Genomic DNA, 14,018 nt, shown 5'->3' on the forward strand with positions numbered 1-14,018 from the left:
AAAAAAAAAAAAAAAAAAAAGTGGCAGGCCAGATGGGCTAGGATTTGGTCCCCTGCTTGTGGTTTCCCAAGCCATAGCCTAGATCTAGGTTAACTCCACTACTAAAGGCTCTTCTGAGATGTTCACTGATAGTCCATGGTGTTAATGCAGTAATTTACTCTGGGTATTTGGATCACCAACACCCTTTAGTCTCTTTAGTCTTAGCAAACTGGTTATTATTTATTTTATAGTTCCTGCATCCTGTCTTTCTCTTTTCCCTAAGACTCTTCTTTGCTTGGCCTTGTGGACTGTAGCTCAGTTTTAGCGGAGACTCCTGTGGACCTCAAGGCCCAGGCACAGAGCTCTCCTCTCTCCAACTCTTGACTAATTCTGTCCCTTCCCATTTTATGTTACTCAGGTCTCCTGGAGTTTTATCTCTTAAACTTGGTAAGACTGCCATATTGGCTCTTTTCCATCTTCCTGTGCTGTTCTTGGTGGGCAAAATATTTCAGCAGAGAAAAAGCCAAGGTGACATATGGGGATATGAGAAGTGAAGATATGTATCTTCATTCTCTAGTCTAATAAAAGTCCAGTGGCAGGACAGGCATAGGACTCTTCCAGAACAAAGAGACATCCAAGGCTCCAGTTTGCCACTCCCCGACAGCTATTCCAAACAAGAGGAGGTATTTGCCTTAATGCCTATCTGCCACCTATTCATTTTGGATATATTATTTCTGCAATACACACAGGTGACAATGTGCAGTGGGAGATTTTATAAAAGCTAACTTTCTTCCTGGTAAGTATAACCATCCAATGGGCCACCACTTTGGGCCTTATTTTCATTCCCTGGGGTAAAAGGAAACCCCCAAACTTAAGCTGCTCTCCAAAGAGACAGAAAAGGTCATCTGAAAAAAGTCAATGAAGAACCAGAGGGGTCATGATACAGATAATCCAAAAAATGACCAAGCTCTCAACTGCAAAAGATAACCAAGCCGTCAACTGCAAAAGGCAACTGAGTAAAGCCACAGATAGGAAGGCAGAGGGATGGGTTTGAAAGCTCTCTCAAAACTGGAGAGATGGCTCAGCAGTGAAGAGTACTTGCCACTCTTACAGAGGACCTGGCTTTGATTCCCTATATCCACACAGCGACTCAAAACTGTGGTATTCCAGTTTGAGGGATCTGACACCCTCTTCTGGATCCCATGGAGGCTAGATATGCATGAAATACCCAGGCATACATGCAGGTGAAATAATCATATACATAAAGTAAAAATAAATACAACTTTTAAAAGCTCTCTTGCTTTTCAAACAAGAAACAAGAGAGTACTCCTAATTTTAGGAGTAACTTACAGAACAGCCCAGGGAAGGAGCCCCAAAACAGGACTATATCTTGTCTCCCTTGGTGGATGTTTGCTCCAAAGACCTGATTCGTGTTTCCTCTGGTGGCAACAACTCAAGGTGTAGAAGGAATGGGGCAAAATAGACCTCTATTTTTCACTGTAACATACTTCTTTAACTAAATCTACCAGCATCTTCCTCTTGCAACAGGGTTTTAAAAGAACACCTGCTTCTCTGCATTTTCTAGTTTATTTTATTTTATGCCAGATATGTGACATTATTCAGACGCTTGTTTTGTTATTTAAGATGGGAAAGTGGTGTGCCAAGGTTTCTCCCACAACTCAGCATAAAAACATAATAGCTCTGCTCAAGGGATATTAAACAGCAGAGTACCTCACAGCAAGGAAGGCTTTACCGTATGATACACATGTTTTTAACTAGCAGGGTGCTAGGTTTTAGGAGCTGTATTCACTCGACTCCACCCACCAGCCAGGCAGGTCTATTTGTGGAGACTCGAGGCCCTGTGAGGTGAATCACCTCTCATTAGCAGCTGAGACTTCCTCCAACAGCCTGTCACTGACTTCCCCAAGCACAACACCAATCATAAGAGATCTTCACCCCTGCCTCTGCCCAGGGATTGACAGCAGCCCTGTCAACATTAAAAGAACCCCTGATAGGTCCTGGCGCCATCACAGGCATAAGAGCAACCATCTTCCTGGAGAAGGCTTGTGTTCCCTTTACCATCCAACCCACACCTCCATTTCCCAGATAAACATCTCCCCCAAACCAAGAAGGACTTACCCTACTATTACTATAACAAAATCCAGTAAATTCCATCCATTCCTAACATAAGCATTAGGATGCAGCAACAGTCCATACGCTATAATCTTCAGAAATGTCTCCACTGTAAAAATAATCAGGAAGGCATATTCTACTTTTTCCTGTAAAGAGAAGCAAACACACCAAGGGTAGGGGAGAAAGAATCAGTGATCAAGATCAACAGCTCAGAGACAGCATTCCCCCCACCCACACACACACACACACAATTTTATCATGAGAACTAGAATCACTACCCTGCATGTGGGCCGGGAAAACATTTTAGTTTTAATGCTGAATTTCTCATAAGCAGCTAAGTGTTAAGTACTGTCATTCTAGGCTGCATTATTGCATTTTGCCACCTGCCCTGATGCATGAGCAATGAGCCTGCCTAGGATATGACGGGCATGTTTTCTATTTGCACACATTTGCACAACACAGCATGTTTTCCCCAAGACTGCCAGATCAGGCCCAGGAAAGCACTAGGATGAAACAAGCATTCTGACAGTGGTTTCTGAACAGAACACTGTCTGGAAGAACAGACACGTAATGGACTTCACCCTTATTTTTTTCTTAGGTTTTTCTCTGACATCTTAAGTTAAAGCCAGCTTTGTCATTGCATGGCAAGGTGACCTTGGACAAGTACCTATTCTATTCTGGATCTGACTGCTCTCACCCACAGAGAAAAAGGCAGGGATCTCTGATGCCTAATACTGGCATGCCTCCTCTTTCTGGCTGGCACCGATGATGGACTCCTTCCTAACCAGCCTCCTGGAGATACAGCTCTGCCTTTATCTCAATTCCTATGTCTGCTCCCATCTGACTGCCACATACATCTGCAGCACTGCCTGATGGCTAGAACCTCTCCAACTCCAACCCACATGAACCCCCAAGAAGACAAGGATGCCTCAGTCAACAGGTCTAAACACATAGGCTCTTCCTATAAATTTGATAGAAACTCAATGGACAGGGCCACGAGTAACCAACCAGCCTTCTCTGGCTTTAATCTACTCAACAACACAAAACAAAACAAATCTTAACAATGAGAACTTTTCTGTGTGGGCTCTGGAGTCCTCAGCTTCTGTCATCCTCAGGATAGACTCGTGGACATCACTTACTAACATAGCTACTACAGTAGGCTATAGTAAATATGGCTCAGGAAACAGTGAGCTCTTCCTCCATATGAAAGGTACCCCAGAAGGAACCAGGATTAAAAAACTTCCCAATTCCAATCCCATCCTTGCAAAGGTTGGCCTGGAAGGCGACATGGGAGTTTTAAACACATACAGAGAAAACCTCTAAAACCCAAAGCATCAGCTTAAGAGCACTTCTCTACTTGTGCTGAAGCCAAGGGTCTCAGCCACAACTCCTGGGCCCTTCCGTTTCCCCATGGTAATACAAAAGAAGGCAGACACTGTGTGACCACTATTGTAGATGTGGATTTATAAATGGAAATGTACGCTTTTTAAAGGAAATGCTTCTGGATAGGAACTTCTTATTTTGGAAATCATCTTTTAAAATATTCATTGCAGGATGATTCCAACAGGCCTGCCTTCCTAAAAATGTAACATATCTACGCATACATTTGCTTGCAGTAGCTACAGCACTCTTCTGCATTTCAGTGGAAATGCTGTCTTCCCTTGTCTAGGTTGCAGACCTCTGCTGCTAGACAGCTGGCTCCTGTCTCTGGCTGCCCCAGGACAGAGCTTCCTCATGGCTTGTCACCAGCATCTTCCCTCTGGGCCACCAGGGGAATATCCAACTGCAGCCTGTGCATCCAAGACAGCACCCACCTTTTTTACTCTCCCAGGTTATAGAAAAGCCAGTTGATTAGATTTGCCTTCCCTAACCCAAGACCATTCTTGGCTCTTAACATTCACTCTGTGTGTGTGTGTGTATGTGTGTGTGTGTCTGCGTGTGTGTGTGTCTGTGTCTGTGTGTGTGTCTGTGTGTGTGTCTGTGTGTGTGTGTGTCTGTGTGTGTGTCTGTGTGTGTGTCTGTGTGTGTCTGTGTGTGTGTGTCTGTGTGTGTGTGTCTGTGTGTGTGTCTGTGTGTCTGTGTGTGTGTGTCTGTGTGTGTGTGTGTGTGTCTGTGTGTGTGTGTGTATCTGTGTGTGTGTGTACACATATACATATGGAAGCCATGGGCAGGCATCAGTTCTCTCCTTCCACTGTATTTGATCAGGGGACTGAATTCAGTTCTTGGTCTTGGCAGCAGGCATTCCGACCTGCTAAGACACCTAGCCAGCACTGGCTCCTGTCATTTCTAAACCTGCTATCCAGTGCTCTGTGAATCCTTGGAACAGCATCATAACAGTCTAAGAAATTCTTTTGAGTTAATCAGAATCAGGATATTTATGATGCTAAAGCACTAACTCATATACAATCCTCACCCATTCATGCCTCCTGGTCCTTCAAATAGATTCAGTTCTCTGCTGGCTCATCCTGTGTACCCCTCCCTCTACGGTCTGGTCATCCTTCCCACCCCTGCCCCCATTACCCTCACACAGTCAGATCCTCTGGACCAAGCAGCCTTGAAGGTGCTCCCAAGGCAGCATATGCAGCATGACCTGACAGGCCATATGCAGACCTATGGAGCAGCTGCTCTGTTTGCAACCCAAGTTCTTTATCCTCCTCCTGCTGTAACTTTGAGTGGATGTCCTCATAGGAACATGAGGAAACACCACCCAGCACCCCAATTCATTCACAATACAATTAATACAGTGAGGTTCAGGGTTTGACTTTTCACTGGGAGGTTTGTAGAGATCCAGGAAGGAGCACAAACTCTGAAAACTCAAAGGAGGAGGAGGAAGAAGAGGAGGAGGAGGGCAGGGAAAAGAGAAGGGGGAGGAGGGGAGGAGAAGAGGAAGAGGAAGAATTATTAGTCTGTGACTTTAAACCAGAGGCCAACATCTCTGAAATACCCACCTGCTTTACTCAGAGCTGCCCCTACCACCAAATATACGCCATCAATATGTTTTCAAGACTCCTACTTCTAAGAGAACACAATAATCTAAAAACAGCACACTGTCTTGAAAATTCCTCTTCCCTTTCATCCTCTCAGCTTTATTTACTAGGCCAGACAGGAAAAAAGCTTTGGCTGCCATGCCATCAATATTCATAGCAGTTACATCCCTATGTCAAGACAGCACCATACTTCAGAGCAGAAAAACAAGATAAAGAACAGAGAGTACACCTACTAAACATGCTCTGCCTTTTACTTATAAGTAACTGTGTCACAATTATATGAGGGCCATTAGTGTAACTGAATGGTTGAAGGGTTTGGATTGGTTTGGTTTGGTTTGGTTTGGTTTTATAAACCTCCCTTCCTCTCCTCACCCTCCTTTTAAAAAATGTTGGTTCCTCTTTCCAAAATCTTTAGTGAATTACTTGATGGAACGAGTTATAAAAAAAAAACAAATAGAAGAGTGCTATAATATGGTTGCTACAGAGATTCTGTCAAATGACAAATGAACAAGCACAATCTGGTAGACCAGTTGTCCTATAAACCAGGGACATCCACTTCTCAATTCTGACATTACCAAAAGCTCCTGAGAAACAAGAATACCTCTACATTAAACAAATTGAGTGTTACTATTATTTTGGCCAAACAAAAATTGAAGAAGTGTGACAATTATCCCCTTCAAGTGGATTGTTTATTTGAAGAAAGAAAATGAATTTGAAAAGGAAGGTAAGAAGGAAGCCAGGCAACACCGAAAAGAGTTCGGAGGCACAGAAGCCAAATGACTTGCAGCACAGAAGCATAAAGTTTGTAGCAGAGACAGAAGAGAAAACCAAGATTGTGCTACAGTGAAGGAAAGACAGGAGAAGTTGGGGAATGGGCAGGTGAGAGCATTCTAGATTTGAAATGAGCTAACCCTTCTTCACAAAGCCGGATCAAAGGCTGTATCACAAAAGTGACCTACCCAGTAAACCAGGAAGACTCCATGATTCCAACCCCCTCTGTCTGCTCCCAGCCGTGCTTTTCTCTCTCTGGCAGAGGTCCTTATTGAGCAATGGCAGTCAAACTGCCCTTTAGAAAGACAGCACCTGAAACCACACTATATAAGGTACAAGTCACCCATGACACGTTAAACTACCAGGCAAATATAAGCTCAAATCTAGTTTTTCTTTGTAGTATGGTTGTGGGCTTCTTGTGGATGCTCGTATGTATGGGTGCAGTGTACATGCACACACATATGGAATTCAGAGACCAGTCTCAAGTGTTACTCTTCCTTAAGAGCTGTTCACCTTGTTTTATGGTTTTCCTGGAACATATCAAGGGTCTTGCTAGCCAGAGAGCACCAGGAATCCAACTATCTCTACCTACTAATTCCTGGGAACACAGTACATATTAAAATGCCTAGACTTTTCAAATTAGTTCTGGTGATCAAACTTGGGTGTCCCAGATTACACACTTACCCTTACCACTTACAAGCCCTTACCCACTAGCCATTTCCCCGGCCCTAAAATCTAATTGTCTATCTTTTTAAACAGTGATCTGAACACTGGGACAGTCTCTAAGTCAACATTTTCTGAACTTATTTCCAGTGTCTAACCACTTACCCCTACAAAAGGTCTTTAGGACACCAAAAATTGTCATATAGCAGGGACTGGAAGAGTCCAGAATACTTGGTTCTTTTCTCCAGGATCCTTTTGTTGTGTGTTGTTGCATCAACATTCATATATCTGTCTATCTACCCATCCATCTGCCCATACATGCATCAATCTATCCATCCATCTTGAGCTAGTTCCTCCTTAGCAAAATTCAGTATCTAACCTCAGAACCCCCAGCTTGTTGACAGAGTCTACAGAGCACTTGCCTCTTGGCTTTGCTCATCCACCCACATGCCCATGTCTCTGGGAAGGTTTTCCTTGCTTGTGAAAAGCTGTCCCTCTCATGTCTATGTGCCCAGTCAGTGTTCTTACAGGCCCCAGCTCCCTGTTTTCAAAGATCATTCTTTATAACTCTAAGACTTACCACCACACACAACATGCATAAAATACTCATGGGTGCTACTATAAAAACAGTGAAAGGAAAAAGGTGAAGAATAAAGTAATAAGATCAGACATAACTAAAACACAACAATTTTTGATCCTAGGATATGTATCAACAAGGAAAAAATGTATCTAAGTTATTAAAAGTTCTTTCTACCACAAGTGTGAAGTAAAACAGTCAAATTGCTGAAATAAAGGCTGCCTTCATCTTACCTTGTGGTAATTTGAATACGACTGACCCCACTGGGCCCAGGGAGTGACACTATTTGAAAGGATTGGAAGGATTAGGAGGCATGGCCTTGTTAGAGGAAATGTGTCACTAGGCTCAGGGCAGTCTTTGAGATTTCAAAAGCCCACCCCAGGCTCAGTGTCTTTCTTTCTCTCTCTGACTACGGATCAATATGTAGCTCTCAGCTACTGTTCCAACACCTGCCTGGACACTGTCATGATCCCTACCATGATGACAATGGACTAAACTTCTGAATCTGTAAGTCAGCCCCCACTTAAATGCTTTCTCTGACAAGGGTTGCCTTGGTCATAGTGTCTGTTCACAGCACCAGAACAGTGACTAAAAAATATCTGGTCCTCAAATGTCATCTTATCTGCAGCCCAGGAGTAAAGTCATCCCTGTATCTCTACCTTACAGTTGGTCTCTCCAACTTTTCTGCTTCCAGTCTATGAATCCCTCTACTCTGCACCATGGCTAGCCTGTTATTTCACGCACACATGCACACACCATGTTCTTGCCTCCAAATATAAAATCTTCCCTCTTTAGAGTGAAGCTACAGTTTCATGACACAGGGATAGAAAACAAGCCCTGTGCAGTTGAGTAGGGAAGCACAGAGCACACACCCATCATAGCGGTTTTCTCCTAGCCTGTGCTCAGCCACCAATTCATGCCATGCCTGACCCTGGACCAGATGCAACCATTCACATTGATTTCTTCTTTATATAACATCTTTCCACTCCATTTTCGACAGATAAGTTTTATCTATCCTTCAAGGTTCAACTTAAATAATACTTTCTCAGCGAAACCTTTATTGGCTTCCCAGACAAAACTGAAGCCCAGTGTTATATCCTATTAGAACTCATACTGCTAATTCATTAAAAGGTTACCACTCTACTAAAGATTCTAGGAGTAAACTTATACATTTACAACCAATGGATCTTTGACAAAGGTGCCAATAACACACAATGGAGAAAGGACAGTATCTTCAAAAAAAAAAATGGTCCTGGTAAAACTGGGCATCCATGAACAAAAGAAAGAAACAGGTTCATTATCTTATACCACATACACAGCCAAGCAAAATGGATCAAAGACTTAAACATTAAAATACTAAGTAAAATTACTAGGAGAAAACAGTAAATTTTCTTTCCATTTGATCTGAGCCAAGACTTTTTAAATAGAACACCAAAAGGGCAGGCAACAAAAGCAAAAAAATATATAAATGCAATTGTACCAATCTAAAAAGTTTATGCACAGAAAGAGTATCAATAACAGACAACTTACAGAATGAAAGAAAATAATTGCAAACCATACAGCTGAAAAGTGGCTATTATCCAAAATACATAAGGAACTTAATTCATCAGCAAGAATGTAATATTTTTTAAAATTTCCCCCAAGGATACAAGTAGACATTATATATATATATATATATATATATATATATATATATATATATATATATATTGTATATATATTGAATATATATATTCAATGTATAATATATATATAATATATATACAAAAATTACATAAATGGAATTGCACCAAACTAAATAGCACTTCATGCCTGATGGCAATGGCTATCATACAAAAGTGGAAAGATTAAGTGTTGGTAAACGTGCAAAAACGGAATCCTTGAATACAGTTGTTGAGATTATAACCTAGTACATTCATATGGGAAACAGAATGAGATCCAACCAAGATTTTAAAATGGAACTACCATTTGATATAACAATTCTCCAAGAGGGAAATGACCAAAGGCAATGAAATTAGAAGGGTGAAGGGAGATGGGTGCCACCATGCACACGGCAGTACTGCATACTATGGTCAACACATAGGACTAACCTATGTGTCCATCAGAGACGTGCAGATAAAGAAAAATACTCAGTAAGAAGGAAATGCCATTACTTGCAACCTGTGGGTAAACCTGGAGGATATGATGTTCAGTGCTAAGCCCAGAAAGTCAAACAAATACTTAAGACCTCACCAGCACATGGCATCTACAAAAAGGCAAAGAAATAAGCAAAGAGTCGTGCTTGGAGGGAAATTAGATTTCCATTGGATAGGAGGAAGCCCGGGATATCAACAGTACAGCAGCATGAGTAACAACAAAGCAGAAAATGGTAGGAACTTGCTAAGAGGAGATTCTAAATGTTCTTGCCATAAAAAAGTATATAGGCAAATATGGGTATGTTAATTAACTTAAGTCCTCCATTCCACAAAGTATCTATCTATATACTAAAACATGTTGTACATCATAAATATTTATAATACTTACCAGCCTAAAACAACGTTTAAAAATTACCTCTCTAATATTGTCTCTCTCAAAAACTGGCCATGTGTACAGGGCCTGGGGTCATTTCTGCTTCATGCATCATTAGATTCCCAAGGCTGATCACATTACTAAACACTCAATAGCTGTAAATGAATAAGTGGGCTAGATACTCAAATCTATAAGAGAATAAGTGAACAAATTATATATTTTGACTAAGTAGCATTATGTATCCCTTCCTGCTGATATAGTCTGCAACACCAAGACCCTTTGGTTTTTGCCCAATTGAGGGAAACTTGCATTTGGGTGTGGCCACTTGACCACTACCTGTGCCTCATGGTGGAGCCAGGGTACCAGGCTACTGATGTTGAATAGAATATGCACAAATGGTGGCAGGTGTCCTCAGAGGCAGGGGTATAATGCCTGAGGACAGGAGAAAGAGGCCAAGACAGAGGGACAGATGGCTATTATGATAGACCTCACATGCATGTGACCTGGTTTGGCCTCCCTTTCTCACAGGGAAAGAGTGCAGACAGAATTAGATAGTCTCTTCCAGCCAGATAACTACAAACCACCTAGCAAACAAGGCAAAATTCAAACACAGGTTTCACAGGGAACTTCTGGTAGGTCCCAGAAACCCCCAAAGACAGCCATTACAGGGTAGCAAGAACTAAAAGCAGCTGCTGTTTCTCCAAGTGGCTGGGTCACCCGAGGTCACAGTGAATGTGTGGGATGAGTATGCTGAGACATCCCATTTACTGCCTCAAACAGTTCAAAAGGTGACCCCTGAGTGCTTGCTCCCTTTTGACAACCCAGTGCAACCCTAGGAAAACACTAGTGGGTGAAGCACTGGCAGGTGGTCTCTGTTCCAAACTAAATGGCTGCAGGGAAGGCTAATTTGGTCCCCTGCAGACTCCAATGGAGTATGCTCTTAAAGGTTCCCCATGGGTAGTTTAATGGTGCATTTACATGGAAAAAAATGGCTCCAATAGTCAGTATGTCCTTGCCTTGCCTCTCTTGTGTGTGTGTGTGTGTGTGTGTGTGTGTGTGTGTGTGTGTGTGTTTAAAAGTACAAATTTTACATGACATTTATGTCCCTGGAGTCCAATCCTGGTGTCATCTGCTTATTTACCTCTCCTGATTCTCGGTCCCCTTAACTAGAAAAGAGCAGTAAGTCATACTATGTCTAACATGCTATGACTATCCACATTACAGTACAAATCCAGCAAGGTAAAGTGAGGGGGGGGGGGACTTTGCAGATTGTGACACTGTCAGGGTCACATGCTGCCCTGAAGGGCAAAGGTGAGACAATGCCCCTCTCTATGATGATGCCTATGGATACAATCCTTACAAGAGCCTCTGCGGCTCTGTAATGCTTTGTGCTGAGATCCCTTGGTAGTCCAGAGACCCTATAACCACCAGGTGGAGAGAAGCCTGCCTTAGGAAGTTGTCCCCAATATGCCCAAAAGTGACAAATGGAGAGGTCAGCAGGGTAAACTCAGAGACATCTGGTCTCTGAGGAGCCTCATAGCCAGGAACAGAGGAGGCTGATGGAGTGGCCTCCTGAATCAGCAGCAGAGAGGGGCAGGGAGAGTGTGAGGGAGGGGGAGGGGGTAGTGACACTTTACCAACAGGCAGAGAGCAGTCATTCTAGATGCAGTAGGTTAACAGGGTCCCTGCTATCCAGCAAAACCCCCAGGTGACAGTGCCCTACCTGTTTTCCAAGAACTGCATCCCTGGCTCTCATTCCAAGAACTACAGGAGTTGGCACGGGAGCTGAGTGCTTGGCTTAGGGCAGGCAAAGGTCCCACCCACACCATCCAGGTCCACTCAGCACTAATCTTGGGATTTGCACTTCAGCAATAGATCAGAAGTCGGCTGACTTAACTCTCAAAGGCTGTAAGTCTGAAGCTGAGAGAAAAGCCACCACCAAAGAAGGTTCAGCCAAAACACAGGAAGGAAAGCAAGTCAGACACACAAATTCAGACAGAAGTAGCCACTGGCCCCCATTACCAACTTATTAGCCCCTGGATCAAGTGTAACCTGAAATCAGAAACCCACCTCCTAATATTCTGCAGTTATAAAAGCAAGTTTGGGTTGGCTTGGGGTCAAATGTACCTGGAAAAGTTCTAGTTATGTACAAAGACTGCCAGTAACAGTTCATTTACCAAGAAAAGACTCCACCAAAAACATCTTCAGGCACACAGGATCAATGCAGGGCCCCTCTACAGAAGACCCATGGCTCTGCCAGCCACTGTCTACCTCTGGGAGGTCACACAGTAAAGTTTTCCAAATTTACTACTTCAAGTGTCTTCCATCCTGGGTTCCTGCACTCTCCACGCTCAGGTAAGTAGGCAATGTTTCTTGCTTATCATGTCTCTGGTCTGATCACTGGGGAAAAGGACTCTGGGTTCCTTTGGTAGTGGGTACATCCCATAACAGGTAGCTTCCCACTTCCTTACCAAGGTCTTCAAAGGCACTGCCTAAACTGCTCAGACCCCCTCTTTTGATTTAAGTCAGTAATACTTTTTGGATATCTGCTCCATCTCAGGCAGATCCAAACACGGGCAAGGTACTGTCTGCATCCTCCAGGGGCCTGGCAGATGCACATACAAAAGTGCTAAACACTACAGAATGGCAATCAAGTACAGAAACTCCTCCTGGAGCCTCTGGAAAGGAGGTAGTGAATCTTTGGAAAGTACGAGACTAGAGTCCGTGGAAATCCTCCTCCTGTACCCAAGTACCCCCATAACCAAACTATACAAACCAAGAGCTGGTTACATCCTGATGGGAATGGTCCTCACCTAATGGCTTCCTCTCCCTTTTCTAGGAGTCCATCTGCTCCAGCCTACCAACTTCCATGCCCTGCACAGATGACATTTTCTTCGATCATCTGGTCTTCGTGGCTCTCTCTTCCCCAAATGCTACACTGACTCCAGGGAATCTATGGAGCTCAGATCATGGGACAATTTGAATTGCCAGTCATATTAAAATAGTCCTGACATATTTGTTGTTACAAACAACACAAACCAAACCCTACAGCATGTCAACTTCTGTTGCCAAATAGAAATCAGCAAACATTTCAAAATGGCGGGAATCATCATGGTTAAAATCAAGCATTTTCATTTTAACAAGAGATTCACTTCTTTTCCCTGTTAACAGAACCAGAGAAAAACATTTCAATTTGTCTATGATTAAATTCACCAATTTCTTAATTTAAAATGGCATCTCATTTAATTTTCCTGATGTTCATTCATATTCCTGTAACTATCGCACACACACACACATACACACACACACACACACACACACACACACACACACACCAGGACACAGCTGCCACTATGGCTAAAGTTTAGGCTTTCCCATCTCTGGTCAATTGTCCAGGTGAGGAAGGACGGCTGGGAAGAGGTTATAGTTCACATGTCATTTGTCAAGTCCACACATTAGTCACTTCTAATGCTCAGCAGCAACAACCAAGGAGACTTTGTAATGCCTCTTTTTTCCCCTTTGGCTGCCATTATACCATCTAGACTGAGTAGTACACAGAAACTCTGGGGCCATGTAAGTCTGGCCATGGTCACATCATTACACATGGCAGTACCCAGGAGGCTGGGAGATGCTGGAGGAATGCCTCACCCCAGAGTCAACTTTCACAAATATCATCTAGGTGACTTTGGGAAAGCTAGCGTGACACATTACCAATTAAAGAAGAACCAGAGCTTCTGCCAGACTGTCAACCTCAATAAACTGTGGACGTTGGTCACTGAGCAGATACATATACATGCTACAAAACAAAACAAAAAACCCTCACAAGACCAGAGCTACTCCCGTCATTGATGTGGCACGGAGGGCTACTACCAAGTTCTGGTGAATGGAAAGCTCCTTAAGCAGTCTGTCATGTGAAATGTATGCCAAATTCGACAGCAGAACAGCTGGAAGAGGATTAAGGGTATCTGGGCTGCCTGTGTCTTGGTGTCTTGAAGTCAGTCAGGGAGGTTCATTAAATGCTAACATTTTCCATGTGAAGAAAAAAAAAAAACTCAGCACCAATCAAAAACAGAAATCATGCCCTGTTTTGAAGAGCCCAGAGTTCACCTACCTGGTGGGAACACTCCAGCTCCACATTCTCTTCATGCTGGCTACCTCTTACTGGGCTGACAGATTGCTAGCTTAGTTACTGTCCCACTGCCATGACTAAACACCACAACCAAAGCAAGTTGTAAAGAGAGCATTTGCTTTCGGGGCTCATAGTTATAGGAGGTTAGAGTCAAAGACCATCATTGACAGGGAGCAGGGCAACAGGCAGGAAGGCAGGCAGGCAGACAACAGGCAGGAAGGCAGGCAGACAACAGGCAGGCAGGCAGGCAGACAACAGGCAGGAAGGCAGG

At 43.2% G+C, this 14,018-nt stretch overlaps 1 protein-coding gene across 12 annotated transcripts in view; it reads right to left on the reverse strand.

Moving 5' to 3' along the window:
- Cacna1d (calcium voltage-gated channel subunit alpha1 D) overlaps positions 1-14,018 on the reverse strand; it is a 445,956-nt gene that overhangs the window by 153,177 nt on the left and 278,761 nt on the right. For 11 of the 12 annotated variants that reach the window (XR_004116080.1, XM_031361254.1, XM_031361255.1 and 8 more), the window contains exon 4: positions 2,119-2,258. Coding sequence is in view for 10 of the 12 variants with exons in the window: in XM_031361254.1 (XP_031217114.1) it covers positions 2,119-2,258 (140 nt within the window). In the remaining 2 variants the exon portion in view is untranslated. Of the gene's footprint in view, positions 1-2,118; positions 2,259-6,058; positions 6,143-14,018 lie in introns of those variants that run through there. The other variant, XM_031361256.1, reaches the window with a different exon arrangement.

The sequence above is a fragment of the Mastomys coucha genome, unplaced genomic scaffold (genome assembly GCF_008632895.1).
Source record: "Mastomys coucha isolate ucsf_1 unplaced genomic scaffold, UCSF_Mcou_1 pScaffold9, whole genome shotgun sequence".
NCBI lineage: Eukaryota > Metazoa > Chordata > Mammalia > Rodentia > Muridae > Mastomys > Mastomys coucha.